Raw genomic sequence first — 17,951 nt, 5'->3', positions numbered from 1 at the left:
AGGATGCCTATTTTGTTAAATACATCAAAATGCTTGGTATGTACTCAAGGACTTTTATTTCTTCCTTAAACTTTCCTATAGTTCTTAGATATTTGTAATAAGTATACTACTTTTCTAATTACAAAAACACAGAAAAGCAATGATGAAAGTCCTACTGTTATTTCAAGTCAAGACTCTGAAATACCAAGAGCTGAGTATGAACACAAATGATCCCATGATCCAAGCATCTTCCAACTCCATACACAATGCCAAGGAATGGAAAACATTCTTGTTCAGGGTCAATACACATACTAGATACAGGCAAAATAAAGCACTCACCAGAGGAATCCAAGATATTGTGGGAGCCACCCCATGAGTCAAACCACCCTGTCCAGTACTCCATCACCATCTTTGGTTGAATCCCCTGGGTACCACAAAATGAGAATTAGGAAGGTTGGCTAGTCCAAAGGGAGAGAGGGGCACCCTTCTTGGAAGGAACCCCAGTACCTTTGTCCTCCCTGGCCATCTACCCCTTGCCTGAGAGACTTGTAGGTGCACAGCACAGATGAAGATCATTCACTCACCACGCATGGCCTCACCACCTGCTGGTATAATGTAGAAGTGGCTACCAGAGTTGATGTTTAATGTGATTTTGAGAGGGCATGATGGGTGCTAGCAAGAAGATGCAAGTCTATGCTCAAACTAAGACTTCATCAGAATTTGCCAACTACCTTAGATGCCCTTTCCAACATTGGTTGGATTTCATTATGGCTCAAGACAACATTTGCCAACCTTCTACCAAGGAAGAAGAATGTCCTATTCTGGATGAGTACATTCAAAAGCCACACTGTGGATGCAGACAAGCCAAAATTACTGCTTCCCTGTATCTGGAAGTCAGCAGGCTTCAGGATGGGTCTTCTTTTAATTCTGATTTGAACAACAGTTTATAGAACTAAACCAGAGCATCAGATCTTGACAGAGCTGCTACTCATGGTGCAAGCTCTATGGTGCAACAATCTGGGTCCATACATCCCTTAGGATACTGATCAAGTCTTAATTGTTACTTCAGAACACTGAAGTGACATCTGCTTTCTCCAAGCATATGGAGACCATCTGGGGACTATGATTGGTTCCACCATGTTTGCAAAAGCTGAAAACACCTAGGCAGGTGTAAAAGACTCATTTGCTAAGATTTTATGCTCTGGGCCAGGAAGCATTCCTCATTTATTCAGTGACAGCTGATTAAGTATCCTCTCTCATGGGCTGGCCTGACATTTGAAACTGCATAAAAAGGAATAGAACATGTTCCAGAGAGATGGGGTATACTTAATAGTCCATGGTATAAAAGGCACCACTTATCCCTGAGTAAAATCCAACATAGCCACAGGTTTGTTTTTTTTTTTTTTTTTAGCAAGGAGTAACTTTGCTTTTCTTTACAAACTGTCTACATCCCAAGATATGCCGTACTATGCATACATTTCAGTCACCCCAAAGGGAAAAGCAGCCGAAGTCCTAAATTCCAGCAACCTTTAGTGCCAACTGTGGATTTGTTTGCTTATGGCCTTCTCTGGTGCAGGGAGGGAGTGAGTGCACAGAATGGACCAAGCTGTCTCATTGCAGAATATGGTGCGACCAACCCTAAGCTGACTGTCTTCTGGGTGCCTTATCCATTTTCTGTCTCCTTGCTTGACCATGAATAGCAGTAGCAGTAACAGTAGCTGGCACCTAGGCTCACTGGGAGAATCAGATCAAATGATGTGTATAAACCTGTGGTATATAGGAAGTACTCAAAAAATCTCTATCACAAATCACCTTCCTCACCGGGCATACACACGAGGACTAATGAACACCCCAGAGTTAACCAGTACTGGGGTCTCTAGTGTCCATTCAATGAAGCCCTTTATTTAAGCAACAGCAGATGTCATGGACTATACAAGAAAGTACTTCAGCAGTGCCATTCTGCTGATAGGACAGCCAGCCCGATGGCACTGGCACGGCAGGTTTCCTAGGGACCAACACAGACACTCCTTCCATTACCAGAAGTGAGGTACTTTTCAAACATTACCTTGTCCAAGTCAAGGTTCTTATGATATCTACTCAAATAAAAGAAAAAGAGAAACACAGAGGAGCCGAACAATGTGTCCAAAGTCCCACAATAGGTGGTCAAATGGGTCCTAAGCAGCTCCCGAAATCTGTACTTCCCTTGCAGCACTCGGCTGCAACTCTGCTTCGCCACTTGGAGACAACATCTCGTGATTCTCTCTTCCCATGTAGACTACAGACTCTTAAAGACAGAGGCCCTGTAATCAGTCATGAAGGAAGACAGACCAGGCACCCCTACAGAGGAAAGCCCTAAGACATGCTGGGAGAAAGAAAATGAGAAGGAAGAGCTCCACTTGCACCCAAACATGTACCTGCATTCTCCCTCTCCTCTGGGAAGTCTACCAGCGACCAGACTGGCCCTCCTCCTAAGATCCTTCCCGCCCCTTCCTGGCCACCATCTAAACTGCAGGAGTAGTCACACCAAACATACATATTTAGCTTACAAGGTACTACCTGTCACCATGACTTTGTGAGTGTTCCTGAGGATACCATCCCTACTCCGAAAGGCCAACAGCTGGAACGAACAACCTACTCAGTGGACCTCGAGTACGCCCACCCCATTGGCTCAGGATCCCCATGGGCATCTAGCCATGTCAATACACTCTTAGCAGTTTCACTCCAGGACCCTGGGGATATGCAGTGGGTGGGGGCAAGCTGGGAGCATTGACATCCTTCCATAAGCCAGGCTGAAATGGGCTCTCTGTTCTGCACATGGGATACAGCTTGGCCCCAATCACATCTGTCTGTTTAGAAGAGACACACAAACCAGAGACATCAACTGGAATGGGGCTATGTGTAAACATCAATCTGAAGAAGGTGAAACACACCCAGAGACCTCTCTCTCATCTCAACTTGGAATCAACCAGGCCTCCTGTCCTATGGATATCAGAAACATTCCCAGTGCTAATGAGGATCTGAAGGTTGAGGTAAGGACAGAGAGGCTTCTTTTCACTCTCAATCCCTCAAAGCAAAACTGTGCCTTGCAGAATCCATAAAAGCCAAAAGCTTCAAAAGGTGCCCTTCTCAAGAGAGCACAGCACACTTGGATGGCATCAGTTTACACCACAAAACTTTAGAGCAGAGCCTCTAAGCTGCTTCCCTCCCAGGCAATGTGGCATGAGTCAAGAGGCTGGGAGAGCTAAGAGTCCCCCATCGCAGAACTCCAGGAACGGTGCAGACATGCGGAATCCCTGCACTCAAGTTAGAAGATCCCCAGCATCCCTTGCGCCAGACCTACCTGTATAGATAAGAGAATACTGTTCAGTTCCTTCAGCTCCTGTTGTGACTGCAAGTTGATGGTGGCCAGCACTGGGAAGGCAACAGAGAAAGAACACAAAGACTTTTTGAATTACCCAAATCTTCAATCCAACAACATAAAAAAAAATAGCTAGTGCAAATACTGTTCCCACCTCCCATTAGAAGCTGGCTGTCGTGATGCAGAGAGACTTGCCTATATTGTGTTCTTGGAAACTCCGCCATTCACTCCAGAACAGAGCCACAACACTCAGCATCTGATTTTACTGGTTGTAATGTTTGCAGGCAGAGTAAAGGCTCTCTGATCTACTGCCATAGGGACCAGAGTCTGAGGTCTACACGGCATGCCAAGTGCAATGGTGAGGCCTTTGTACGCCAAGGGCAATGATCTCAATGAAGACTCATGTCTCGTTTCTTGGTACGAATTCAGTCTACTCTATTCCACGATGTGTTTATTTTTAAAATGTATCCAGTATTGTATACAGCTTCCCATAAGTGAAAAGCACACTCAAGACAAAGTGCCACTGCTAGCTGGTGGCCATGGCCCTGCCACAGTCACAGCCAGCTGTAGAACTTGACTCCAAGGACCCTTGCTTACAGTCCACTTGAATGGTCAGCTGCAGATGAATGGGATCCGGAGTGACTAAAAGACTGGCCACTTCCAGTTACCATTCAGGAGATGGGGCCATGGTAACCAGCAAAGCAAACAAAGCTAAGGCTGTGAAGGTACAGAAACTTCCCTCGTGGTCCACGATTTGTGAGCAGCAGAGCAGGGATGCAAACTCAGGAGCCTTCACACCAAGACATTATCCTGTGATGTCACTGTCTTCTAGCAACCCACAGGGGAAGATCCCCAACTAGAACTCTCCCTGCCTAAAGGTAGCCATTCCTTTCGGGAAGCCGTTTAAAATCTCAAAGTCAACCCAATGCACAGGGCTAGCTGAACACACACACACACACACACAGCCAGGTCATGTGACACGCCATCACATTCAAGACAGGGATGGAAAGGTTGCAGGGAGCAAATGCAGAAGGGATGTGAGCACAAGGTGCCAAGGAAGCCTGGGAAAGTGAAAACCATGGAGGAGCCTAGGAGGGTGGGTTTGTTTCTATCCACCAGATCCCGTAAGTCCTTCCTCCACTTTGAATGGGACCATGAATGGGACCCTCTCCATTCAGAGGCATCCTCCCAGCCCTGCTGTCAAGCCTCCTTTGCTCCAGTATCCATCCCTTCAGCTGGGTTGACATACTCTCAGGAAGCAATCCCCTGGGAGCATGGGGTGAGGAGTAGAAGGGAGGACTGAAGGGGATTCCTGAGCAAGGGGCTCCTAAGCATCCCTCACATTTGTTCCTCAAATATCTGTGTAAGAACCAGAGACGGCCTCTATAGTAGCTCTAACACTGATTTGAGATTCCTGATGTGACAGTCCCCATGGCACCCTTACCCCCACAAGAAAAATGCTCACTTCCTTTACCCATCTTGAGAGCTTCATCTCTCCTCAAAAACTGGGTACAATCCTAACAGAAAGTCAGGGCATGCAGAACTAATGAAAGGAACAAATAAAATGTTACAAACAAAGGAGGCAAAGAATGGGAGCTAGGGAGGGCTCTGTGAAGACATTTACCAGGAGAGATGGGGAGTGACAAGGCTTGGGGACAAAGGTCAGGATGAGCCTAATGTGCATGCAGTAAATGCTTGTAATCCCACCCTAGAGGACTGGGGAAAAGGATCATGAGTTTGAGGACAGCCTGAACTGTGTGTGTGTGTGAGAGAGAGAGAGGGGGGGGGGGATGTGGGATTCCTCTCTGTATGCTGTGAATACCATTAGTTAATAAAGAATCTGTTTGGTGCCTACTGCAGCACAGAATAGGGAAAAGCAGGAATTGCAAGCAGATAGAGGAGCAGAGAGTAGGCAGTCAGAGAGAAGCCATGCAGCCTCAGCAGACACCAGCTGGAACCTTGCCAGTAACCCATGAGCCTTGTGGTAAAATATAAAATAATAGAAAAGGGTTAATCTAAGATGTAAGAACTAGCTAGAAATATACTTAAGCTAAACTGTATTGCAAATAATATAGTTTCTTTGTGATTATTTCAGGTCTGGGCTACCTGGAACAAACTAGCAGCATTCCACAACAGAGAAAGAGAGGGAGGGAGGGAGGGAGGGAGGGAGGGAGGGAGGGAGGGAGGGAGGGAGGGAGGGAAGGAGGGAGGGAAGGAGGGAGGGAAGGAGGGAGGGAGAAAGGAAGGGAAGGAGGGAGAGAGAGAGCAGGGAAGAAAAGAGAGGAAGATCTGAGATAAAAAAGCAAATGGCATGGTGACTCCACTAAAGGTGAGACCTAATCACTCTGACTCGCCACCTGATTCCCACGCTGCAGAGCAGGGAAGCCCACCAGCAGACCTGCAGCAAAGATTTAATGTTATAAATTTTATTGTTATTTTTATGTTAGAGCCCTGTACTGCACCAGTGAGAAAGGGAAGGTGTGTGAGACCAAGGAAAGGCCAGCCATCCACGGAAACAGAAGGACGGCTTCAGAATGCTAAGTCAATAGATGTGGAGTTGCATGTGTGGGCTGTATAGAAACAGGAAGGCAAGGTGAAAGTCGAAAGAAAAAGGTACAGTTTCAGATGGTTGTTTCTGGGGAATGAGATGAGGAAGGTGTATTTCTTGATAAGTTTTTAAAATTATTATTATTTTACTTATAGGCCATAAGAATGAATGCTTTAACTTTTTTAATTAAAAATAATTATTCCAAGCAGCAATGATCTCCGCTGCCCAAGGGTGGGAGCTTGCAGGGAAGGATAGGAGGGAATGGAGAGAGAGCACCTTCAAAGGCCTTTTATAGGCTGTCTCACACCCCATAACCCCATCACATGGGCCTTGCTAGCAAACATGAGTGGATGGTGCCACCTTGTGGAGCTAACAGGAATCACTACTGATCTTTGTTAGAACCAAGGAGCATGATTGTTTCCTTCAAGGTACTTGCTGTAGATAAGAGCCTTTTCTCCTCATCTACCCAGCAGTCATTCCCAGAGGCAACCATGCCAGGTACTGTGGAAGGGAAGTCAAGTTAAAAGTCACCATCTACAAACAGGTCAGTCTAGAGAGGGAAATACAAAACGGACAGAACAGACAGGAGGAGGCGCTACTGCACAGCACCGGGGCCCACAGGAGTTACACGCAGCCTCTGTCAGCATGAATCATGCGTGAGCGCATGTTCAAGCACAGGCCCTATGAGACAGCCCAGGTCACAGAGCTCACAGAGCTTAGAGAACTAAGTTAGGGCAGCTATTCCAAAGGTTAAAAGGCAAAATGGCAGAGTGGGCTGAGCCTTGTGAATGGGGTGCACGGTCTAACAGGGTGCTCAGAGAAAACCTCATTGCAAAGACCGCCAGGGAAGCGAGCCATGCAGATTCCCAGAAGGTGTGCAGTCACCAGACTGAGGGCGCTCTGTGAGAAACAGACCAGAGCCAGGAGGGTAGAACAGACGGGGAAAGAGCATACACACTGGAGAGCAGCTCGGCCAGCCACGTGTGTGGAGAATGTGAGGTGTACTCCTGGGGTGCAGTCAGGGTCATGTCGAGGCTGTGGGTGCAGGTAGTAGAGAAAGGCCGTAAGAGGGAAGATGGGGGAGGGGTGTTCAGGGGTTGCCGTGTTGGCAGCCCATGCAGCCATTCTCGGAGTACATGCTTCTCTTTCTTCTCTATGGAGCACTTGGAGCTCAAGAGGTAAGGCAGGGTGATCTGGGTCGTAAGCTTATCTGTTAGAGAATATGGAGTCTAGGAATATACGTAGTCTTGGCTGGCCTGGAGCTCACTCTGTAGCCCAAGCTGGCCTCCAACTGCTGACCCTCCCGCCTTCGCTTCCCTAGGTGTGTACTTTCAAAGGCCTGACCATGGGTTGCATTCTCTAAGGTGGGCACAAACTGCTGCATTAAGACAAGCTTGATGGGGATCCGTGAAGGACTGCAGCATTGCAGGTGGGAAGAGCGGCAACAGCCGAGGTGACAAAACACATCTGAGGAGGAAAGTACAGATAAAAGAATGTGCCGGCAGCTGCTGTGCCGGGCAGGAGAGGGCTGAGAATTACTGCAAGGTTTGATGTGATTGTGGGGAAATGGAGCTGCAGTTTTCTGATAAAAGGAAACCTGTCAATGGGGGCAGCCACCTGTAGCACGCTGAGCGCCCCACGTGCTTAGCAAGAACAATGACCAGATACAGCCGGCCAAGTACTTGGGTATCTGGAAGATCTACGGTAAGGCACTTGCTAAAAAGAAGAGGAAGGGGCCATGGGAGTTGCTGTGGAGCCTGATGGCCCTGCAGCCCAGAGAACCAAGCCCTGTGTACCACAGGCACCAGGAAAACTCCAGCTTTTATCTCAGACCACACCCAGAGGACTGTGCAGAAGAGTCAGGCAGGGAGCCTCCTTCAGGTACCTCCGTCAACCACTCCCTTTTGCAGGCCGTCTTTGTTGTCTGAGGTCAGGAGCATCTCTATAATGCCACGGTCTTCCAAGGCCTGTTTGGGGGATAAAAGGCAAGTTAAACTCAGTCCTCATCTCTCAGAGCTCCTACAGGGTCACTGTTGAAGCTGAGTTAGTCCACAGAAAGAGAGAAATCTAGCAACGTGTGTCTCTGCATGTCGTCTATGCTTACAATATTCAGTGAAGTTCCAATGAGTGTTTGGTTTCTGAGTGTGGCAAGGACAGGGCCGCTGAGCTCTGGCAGGCCTCCATTGCTCCTGAAGGTCTGCTCAGTTTACTCAGAGGCTGGCTCCCTGGGGCTCCCTGGGGCTAGATGCCATGCATGGTAACTACCTGCGGAGGTCACCAGTGGAATACTATTATTCCCCCTTCATCCACACCACAAACAAGAAGCCTGTCTCTTCCCCACTCTGAGCTGGTGTGAGCTTGGTCAGTGGCAGGAGCTACGATGACCCAGCCATACCTCCTGGCATGGCCATCGAATACTGCCCACGCTCAGCAGAACTTGAAGCAATCCCCTTGGAGGGCATAAATGAAACTGTCCTTGGGGGACAAAGTAACTGCTGACATCAGAACATTAGGCATGACACTAAGCACTTGACTGTCTCCTGCACTCTTCATAGCCAACATCTGAACAGTACAGTGTCAGAAGGGCTGAAGGAAGTATGATCAGTTACAGAGGTCATGTGAGAGGCGGGGCTGAACTCAGAACACACGTGTCCACCCACACAGACTCCACTCTGGAACTTTGGACTCCAACAGTCCTCAGAGATGATTATCTCCCCTGCTGCATTCTTATGGAAACAGAGGGGTAGCGTCTAACCCTAATGCCAGACCCATGTGCTGTAAAGACAGAGTAGAAGGGGCTCCAACTCTCAGGATGATAGGGGCTGGAACATTTAAGCCATGAGGAATATCGGCGAAATGTCTATTAAAATCCCTGGACCAACCTTCTTCAAGTACCAACTAGTTACTCACTGACACAGAACACTTCATTTTCTACACCCTTAATTTTACAGGCATTAATTTTCCAACCTTACCCTTTAAAGGCCAGTTACTATTTCCCAAGTATCAGTCAAATGCCAAGCACAGAGCTCCCACACTCAGAAGCCTTAGGAAAAGGCACTCTTGTGCCCATTTTGTAAATGATAAGAGTAGAACTCAGAAGGTTGAGGGGCTCGTGGCCAAGGTCATTCAATGCCAGTGGGATGCACGTCTTGCCACACCCCCAGGAGAAGTTACACACAGTTCAGAGGAGAATCCTCCCAAGAGCCTCAAACAGGTGGAGCTCTGGGCATCAGGGAAGTATGACTGTACAGACAAGGTCCCCTAAGGAGCTAGTCTCTCCTCCTGATGCTCCTCGGGGCTTTCCTTAGCTGCATCACTGGTAAACAACTGCTGGAGATGGACAATGCTCTGGGGAGACTGACAAAGGACCAGAGCAAGAGAGGCTCTGGAGTCTGTGCCCAGAATAGGCTTTTTTCCAGGTAACCCAGGACAAGGAAGCTAGATGTGTGCTCTGTCCAGAATATGCACAGTGCTTCCCTTGCTCCTTTCCAGCTTGAGCAATCCCACCCTTCCTAGACAGCCTGTATCCTACTAAGAGCTCTCTTCAAGTAAGAAGGAAGAGGCATGAAGTCAGAGACTAGACTCTGCAGCATGTGGGCGTCAGTCTTCAGTCTGTGAGAACAGAAGTGATTTCTAGACGGAAAATGAAACTGGGGGTGACAACATCGGCATTTAGTCAGCCAGACCCAGAGAGCTCACATCATGGCCAGCCCTCCAGAGTGCACTGAAAGAAATGCCAACGACGCTATCCAAGTCGCTTACTGACAACTTCCTGTGTACCAGGTCACTTGACGTCACATAACATGAAAGAGGCAGGCGCTCTTTTTAACCTCACTTTGTAAAAGATAAAAGGAAACTTAGGGAAACTGAGGCATTCGTTTAAAGCCTTGGCAACCAAGGGAGAGAAACCAGATCTGGATGTCGGCCTCTCTTTGTTGTCCCCCTGCCATCCTTCTCTGGCATGCCATGTGAACTGGCAGTTCTCACCTGAGCCTGAGCACCGTCCAAAGGTCCTCAGGATGAGCATGGCATGTAGCTAGTCAGGGACTTTACACTCCCTCAATAAAATCCATGCACAACCACCTATATGGCTTTATGCTAGGATGAGGGAGACACTCCACAAAGCTTTCATCGCCTCCCCTTAATTAAGGAAATTCCTTTATTCTTAGCCCCTGGGACACTATATTGTTGGGAAATATTATTTTCAGGTATGTGACTGTAGTTTACACTGCTCTGTGAAGCTGTGTTCCTGTGCCTGTCTAAAACACCTGATGGTTCTAATAAACAGATGAACGGCCAATAGCGAGACAGGAGCAAGGATAGGCGGGGATAGCGGGCAGAAAGTATAGCTAGAAGGAGAACCAAGAACCTAGAATGAGAGGACTAGGAGAGGGGGACAGCAGGGGACAGCCACCCAACTACACAGCAAGCCACAGAGAAAGAAGTAAAGAAAGGTGTACAGAAATAAAGAAAAATAAAAGTCTATTGGCAAAGGTAGTAGGGATAATTTAAGTCAGGAAAAGCTGGCAGAAAAAACAACCCAAGCTACAGCCAGGCATTCATAACTAAGAATAAGGCTCTATGTGTGGTTTATTTGAAAGCTGGGTGGCAGGTCTTTCAAAACAGCCAAAAGAGCAAAACAACAAACAATGCTATAAGAGCACTAAACATATCACACTAAACTCAATCAACAAAGGGTGAATAAGTGATAACTCTGTAGAAATGAACGCTGGAAAAAATTCACTAATTAATAAGGTGGTGCTGGAGGCATGGTATATTAATCTCAGGAAAGTGTTAGGGCAACATGTCACAGTCTGTAATATATTCCAGGGAAGGAGCGTAAAGAAATGGGTTAAATGGCCCTTACCTTCTTGATGTAAGGCATGTATGCACGGTCTTTGTTATAGGAACCATATTCATTCTCCACTTGCACAGCAATGATGGGTCCCCCGTACTTATACTAGGGCAAAGAGATAAACAATTAAAAGCTAAATGGGTTGTGGGAACCATAATATTTAAATTTAAATCCATCACAATGACATGCAAAGGAAATCAGGGTTTGGGCATGGATAGAACATATATCCAGGTACTATAAGAGACTATGTATATGTCCAAGTAATATAAGAGACTATGTATCTTCATTCTGTGCTGATTTTCTAAGTTCAAAATGCCATTAGTTAGTGAAGGTTTTCCCTGACCATCTGCAGATACAAGGAAAGATAATTGTTTTTTCAATGTCTAATGTTCAACCAAAAAGCCTTGAGGCACACACACACACACACACACAAGGGAACATAATCCAGTGGAAGAACACTTTGCTAGCATGTGCTACGCCCTAGTTTGGATACTAAGAACCATAAACCAGAAAAGGAAGGAAAAGGAGGGCTTTGATCAAAGAACATATACATATGCGTGATAATATTTCATATATGAAACTGTAAAAGAATAAATAAATGGAAAAAACTGCAGAAAAACCTAAAAAGCATGTACACACACACAGAGAGAGAGAGAGAGAAGATCTACTAGACAAAGTAAACAATAAATGAACTTGAAATGATTATTTGAAGTTGTCTACCTTAGGGAAAGAAAAGAAAAAATGAATGAAAAAATATGAACAGGGCCAAATGAACTTAGGGGACACAATTAATCAGACCAATACACATAGTCTTTGAAATGGAGGAGGAGGGGACAGAAGAAGAGGAGGAGGAAAAAGAGATGCCCTACCCCTAGATGAAGAGCTATAGGCAATTAATGCCAAATTAGAGAAGAAGAGTCAGTCTTCTCTAGAAACAAGCCTCCCCATGGGTTATCCAACAAGTGGTCAGCACTAAATAAGCAAATATACAAGCAACACTAAATGAACTCAGCAGGAGCATACCTATGTATGTATATACATATATATGTGTGTGTGTATGTATGTATAAAGAAGAGGTCAATAATTAAAGTGGGAGGGGGAGGGACATGGAAAAAGTTGGAGGGAGAGACAGGTAGAAATGAAGTAAACATAATACCCATGCAAAAAATTCTCAAAGAATAAAAATTTAAATTGAAAAAGGAACTATATCAACAGTGTATTTGAAGAAATAATGGCTGACCAGGCATGAGGGCATGAACCTGTTATCCCAGCACTTTGGAGGCTGAAAAGTATTGGAAGTCCAAGACCAACTTGTATATATAGTGAATTTGATGTCAGCTTGAGCTACACAGAAAGACCTTGTCAAAACAAAAACAAAAGAAGGAGGGGGGAGGAGGAGGAGGAATGAAGGGAGGAACAGCAGTAGAAGAAAGAATAGTTGAATAGTTGAAAATCCCTCAAATTAAAGGAAATTTTTAAATTTTAAAAAGCCAGTTATCAAAGTCATGTGATAAGGCATGATGACATTGTTTGTGGAAATTAATTTTAATATTAATTGGATTTTTAAGTTTTCTTCATATAATGTATTTTGATCATTTTCTTTCCCCTCCCCCGACTCCTCCTAGATCTTCCCTACTTCCCAACCCACCAAACTCCATATTCTTTCTCTCACTTGATGATAAAAGAAAATCAAAACAAAGACAAAAATACCAAAGTAAAACAAGCAAACAAAAAGGACAAAAATATACAATGTATTTTGTATTGTATTGTCCACCTATTCCTAAGTTGTTGCCTGTCCTGGGGTGTGGTTGATATACCCAGTGTCACTCCATTGGAGAAAACTGACTTTCCCTCTCCTGGCAATGCCAAATAGCTTCTTGGTTAGAGATAAACTCTGTTCATTTCCCCTTCCCCATGCTGGGATTGTGTCTGGCTTGAACTTGCACAGGTTTTGTGTATGCTGCCACAGTTTCGGAGTCATCAACCACCTCTGTCAGGTGTATAATTGATAAAGACATCTTCCCCATTCTATAGGCTGCTACTTGGTAAAACGATGATGTCCTTTGCTGTACAGAAGCTTTTTATCTTCATGAGGACCCGTTTATTAATTGATCCCAATGCTATAGGTTCCATTAAGAAAGTCCTTTCCTATGCCAATGAGTTCATGTGAATCTACATTTTCTTCTATCAGATTCAAGGAATTGGGTTTTACATTGAGGTCTCTGATCCATTTGGAGTTGAGTTATGTGTAGGGTGATGCGGACATTTTGCATTCTTCCATTGGCAGCCATCCAGTTTGACCAACACCACTGCTGAAGATGCCATCTTTTCTCCAGTGTGTATTTCTTTTGATTCTTTGCCAAAACGCAGGTATCCATAGATGTGTAGAATTATCTCTGGATCTTCAGTTCTGTTCCATTGATCAGCATGTCTGTTTTAATGCCAACCTCATGCTGTTTTTATTAGGAGAGCTCTGTAACACAACTTTAAATCTGGGATAGTGATACTTCCAGCATTTCTTTTATTATTCAAGATTGTTTGAGCTACCCTAGATTTTTTGTTGCTTCCATATGAAGTTTCAGGTTTTGGGTTTTTTTTTTTTTCAGTAAAGAATTGTGTTGGAATTTGGTGGAGGTTGCATTGGATCTGTAGACTGCTTTTGGTAGGGTGGCCATGTTTACTATATCCATCCTACTAATTCATGAGCACAGATTTTCCTATCTTCAAATATTTTATCCAATTTATTTCTTCAATGTCTTAAATTTTTATTTTATTTACTAAGGTTATTATGAAAGATATTGTTTCCCTGATTTCTTTCTCAGTATGTTTTTAATTTGTATATAGGAAAGCTACTGACTTTTGTATTAATTTTGTACCCAGATACTATTACTAAAAATGTCTATCAGCTGTAGAAGTTTTCTGGTGGAGTTCTCAGGGTCTTTTACAAACATGTTTGCAAACATGAATACCTTGACTTCTTCCTTTCCATTTGTATTCCCTTGGTCTCCTGCAGTTGTCTTATTGTTCTAGCTAAGATTTCAAGTACTTTGTTGAGTTATGGAAAGAGTGGACATCCTTGTCTTCTTCCTGATTTTGGTGGAAATTCTTGGAATGTCTCTCTGTTTTGGGTAATGGTGGCCAAGTGTTTGTTGTAAGTGCCTTTTTATGTTCAGATACCTTCCCTATATTCCTCATCTTTCTCAGTTTTAGAAGCTGATGGATTTCCTGTTCTTGTACTATACCTGCTCTCTCCTGAAGCCCATGTTTCCCACCTAGGTGATTTCAGATATTCCTGAAGTTTTGTGTAGCAGTTCTGTAAATGGTCTGCACCACTTCCCAATTCCAGTGTTTCCACATTTTCCTGAGCTAGAAGGTTAAAAGTTTGAATTGTGTCAATCAAAATCTATATGCTGAAATCATAACCTCAAATCGCATTAAGAGATAGACCCTCTGGAAAGTGATTATATCATGAGGATGGAGCCCTCATGAGTGCATTATAGTCCTTATGAAAAATATCACAGCCTGCAGGGTACTTTAGAGACAGAATGCACACCTTCACAGGTGAGCCATCTAAGGTGGGAGGGAGGAGACAACCAACAGGGATTGAGGGTGGAGGGGAGAGACTGACTGATAGACTGACTGATTGATTGACTGAATGAATGATTGATTGATTGATTGGACCTCTGGCTTTCAGAACTGTTGCAGCTTTCCCGATGTTTTAAGCTGTCATAGCTCCCCTAGCTGTTGTTTCTGTCACAGAATAGTTTCTCCCTAGCGCTGTTTTTTAGCCATCATACAGCAGTGGGCTTGTACTGCAGGTTTCAATTACCCATGACAAATGACAGTGTGAAAGTATGAAATGAAAAGTTCCCTATAAACAATTCGCAAATTTTAAGCTGTCCATAAATTTAGTAATCTGACAGGAGCTGGCGCCGTCCTATCATGTTCAACCTGACTGTAAGTCATCTCTTTGTCCAGGCTGTCCCTGCAGCAAACAACCTGTCTGTCAGTCACTTAGGGCCACCTCAGTCTCAGAGAAATTGCAGGACTTCACTACTTAGGTTCAAGTAGTACTGGCTGTACTTTCAAATGGCCCTAAAGTATAAGATTAGTGATTCTGGTGACTTTATTACAGAATATTGCTATAATTGTTCTATTTTATGATGTTATTAGCCTTCATGTCTTACTGTGTCTGATCCATTTAGCTTCACTGTACATATCTATAAAAAGGAACATGTCATATATGTAGGGTTTACTCCTAACTGTAGTCTCAAGCACCCATTAAGGGTCTTGGAATATGTCCCCTCTGATAAGGAGGATTCTTATGTATTTAATTATGATTTACTACATACCTGAAAGGGCCAGCTTATTTTACATACATTTTACACAATAAAAAATCATGAGAAACAATTGTGCTGTGCCCATGCACAAGATGGCGACATTATTCCCATGACTCAGAATGCATTCCTAGAACAACCTTCCCTCCTCCTCCCACCACAAAATGTGCTGGACCATCTCAGTAACTGTGTTCCCTGGGAAAACCTCGGCCAAGAACTTCCAAGCTTCCTGCTTCTTTCATATTTAGCAAAGCCTGGTATAGTAAATAAAAAGGCACTCAGTTACACCTGATTTACAATGAAGATTTTCTATAAATAGGCAGTAGTTTGTAAATAAATGTGGCTCATTGATATCAGGGCATATTTATAAAAGTTTTTCCTTGTTTATCTGACTTTCAAACTCTCCCCAACAACCTGTTTCATCCGGCTGTTCATTCTGACTTATGCTATTAGGAATGTTCCAAACCATTAACCCAAGAGTGATATTTTTTTTTCTCAGTACACCAGTTTTTTATTGCTGTACTAATTTCCGGACATCATTCTCTGTGGTTTTACAAAGCAACTGGGTTAATTAATTCCATTCCTGTTTGTTATTGCTTATAATTGCTGCATAAAATATTAAGATGCTTCCTCCCTAAGTTTCATTTTAGTATATTTGTTTTGAATGGTCAGTGTGAATTGTACAGCACCTTTTGGTAGCACAGGGCAGTACTTTAAAAACATCAGTTAGAGCTTTGTACTGACACAGCTCTCTTCTGTCCTACCCTGGGCCTCCCATGCGCACTGTGCCACGCAGCACAGAGTCACTGTGTTGTGGGGACTCTGACACTTGCATGCTTCGGTTCCTAGGGCATCCTATCTACTCAAGCCCCACTGAAGCTCTGGCCGCACAGACTAATATGAGTCCTCATGCCCGGCTATCATTTCAGCACTGACTGAGACCACACTAGGATGCACACTCTGAAAACGTAAGCATCGCAGTCCTCCAGGTCTCGCGCAGTGGTGAAGAGTGTATGGGTGTGTTGAGAAGAACTGCAGGATTCTCATCTGGGAGTTTACCAAGGGCTGCCTGATATTCATAAGGCAGGCAGGAAAGGATCAAAAAGTCTTCCTTCTTTTACCTGGAGTGGCACCACCCTGGACATCAGGTGGTCAAAATAAAGGTCCACTGCTTTAGTGAAGCCACGGTACGTTGTTCTCAGCTTCATGTTTGGGTCTTGGAGGAGCCAGCTTGGAGAAGGAAAGAAAAGGAGTATCAGTGCCAGGGTCTGTGGTTTCCCTTAGGCAGGCTCATGAGCAGTGCGAAGGAAGCAGCTTCATACAGTTCAAGAAAGAGTCTGGAGAACAGGTCAGGGAAGGGTTAGTCACCACCCTATCACCTCCAATTAGCTAGGAAGTCAGGAAGCTACGCACACAGTTCAGAGGCAAGCACATCACTGCGCCAGCCTACACACCAAATGCCTTGGGAAGTTAGAGTTCAATTTCATGCCACAGGAACGCTCACTGTCCACTGGAATGAGAAAAGCAAGGCCTACTTTTCAAGTATTTGCAGTAAAGAATCAAAACAGGCATGGCCGAGCACTCCTGGAACCCCAGCACTCAGGTGACGCTGGAGGATCGCAAGGAAAACCAGCCTGAGCTAACGAGGGAGTTGGCAGGTCCAGTCCGAAGGCAGGGGCAAAGGCAGTGCCAAAAGTATTCATCCTTCAAGAATGTCCCAGAGGAACTAAGCTGACTGACTGAAGAACTCCTGAGCAGCAGCAGGAGGCCAAGAAGACACCTTCCCTGATCTGCTGTGGCCACAGATTTCCACAGAAACTCAGCACCATTCAAACGAAATCCTGAGAAACTCATTTTTCTACCAGAAGACTCGGAGGTCTCCCTTCCCCTAACTCAGAAATGGGACAGCAATGTATCAGGGATGCCAGTTGGTGGTGAAAGGCTGGCAGAAATGTCTCCCCTAGCCTGAGCTGCATGTCATGGTCTATCAAACAGGCCTAGTTTCTCACCACACAGCTACCCTACCCTCCTGGAAAACCCTCATGAATAGGCAGGAACCCCCAACCATGACAAGGGAGCAGGGATCTGAGAGTGAGTGTCCCTACTGCTTCTAATTTAAGACTGTTAAACCCCGCTGGCCTCCCGTGCCCGGCTCCAGCTGAGCCCAAGGAAAATGCTGACAGTGGCACAGGTGTCTAATCCGCTAAGAGGGGCAAGCAGCTCTGCCTCGGCTCACAGCTCTGTCATGGACACTGTGCCAGGTCAGACTGACGCCAGATGCTGGAGAGGGGACAAGCTGTGCCCCTGAGGGGGGCAGGCCTTGCTGGAAACAGAGCAGATAAAGCCTGACCATAATACTTGTGTCGTGAGGAAAGAGCTCCCCACGCTACTTCTTTCCTCTGGGGACAGCACAGGTGGGCGGAGGCTATGCTAGCCACCTGTAATTAACAGCATAGGTGGGCGGAGACTGCGGCTAGCCACCTGTGATTGATGCTGTGTGGCCAGATATGGCAACGCCAATTAAGACAGAACTTGTTTTGATGGGAAAGGAAGGCAGCCTTGCTGAGATAGAGGAAAGGATGTGGGTCCATGTGATAGATACCCATCCAGACCCCACTCCCAGAGCATATGTTTAAAACACTGACCTTTGTGGAAACTATACTTAGAAAAAATGGACTCAGGAGAATTGAGGACAGAAACCACAACACCAACTCCTCCAAACTACAGCAACACTTGGGGGTTTTAATAAATCAACAGTAATATCATCAAGAAACAGAGCAGGTTTGGTTTGCCTCATGTTGCAGTAAGGGCCAGATCAGATAAGGAGCCTGCCTGGGTGCCTCTCCAGTAGGGCCAGAAGAACGAAACACTTCC

At 45.2% G+C, this 17,951-nt stretch overlaps 1 protein-coding gene across 3 annotated transcripts in view; it reads right to left on the bottom strand.

Moving 5' to 3' along the window:
* Positions 1–17,951, bottom strand: part of LOC142846265 (beta-galactosidase-1-like protein 2) — a 40,872-nt gene that overhangs the window by 8,555 nt on the left and 14,366 nt on the right. For all 3 annotated transcript variants that reach the window (XM_075966481.1, XM_075966480.1, XM_075966482.1), the window contains exons 5-9: positions 16,199–16,307; positions 10,753–10,845; positions 7,771–7,852; positions 3,320–3,390; positions 319–403 (exon numbers count right to left, since the gene is read on the bottom strand). In XM_075966481.1, coding sequence (XP_075822596.1) covers positions 319–403; positions 3,320–3,390; positions 7,771–7,852; positions 10,753–10,845; positions 16,199–16,307 — 440 coding nt within the window. The remainder of the gene's footprint in view (positions 1–318; positions 404–3,319; positions 3,391–7,770; positions 7,853–10,752; positions 10,846–16,198; positions 16,308–17,951) is intronic.

This window comes from Microtus pennsylvanicus, chromosome 3 (assembly GCF_037038515.1).
Source record: "Microtus pennsylvanicus isolate mMicPen1 chromosome 3, mMicPen1.hap1, whole genome shotgun sequence".
Lineage (NCBI taxonomy): Eukaryota > Metazoa > Chordata > Mammalia > Rodentia > Cricetidae > Microtus > Microtus pennsylvanicus.
This window is presented reverse-complemented; position numbering and strand designations above follow the sequence as displayed.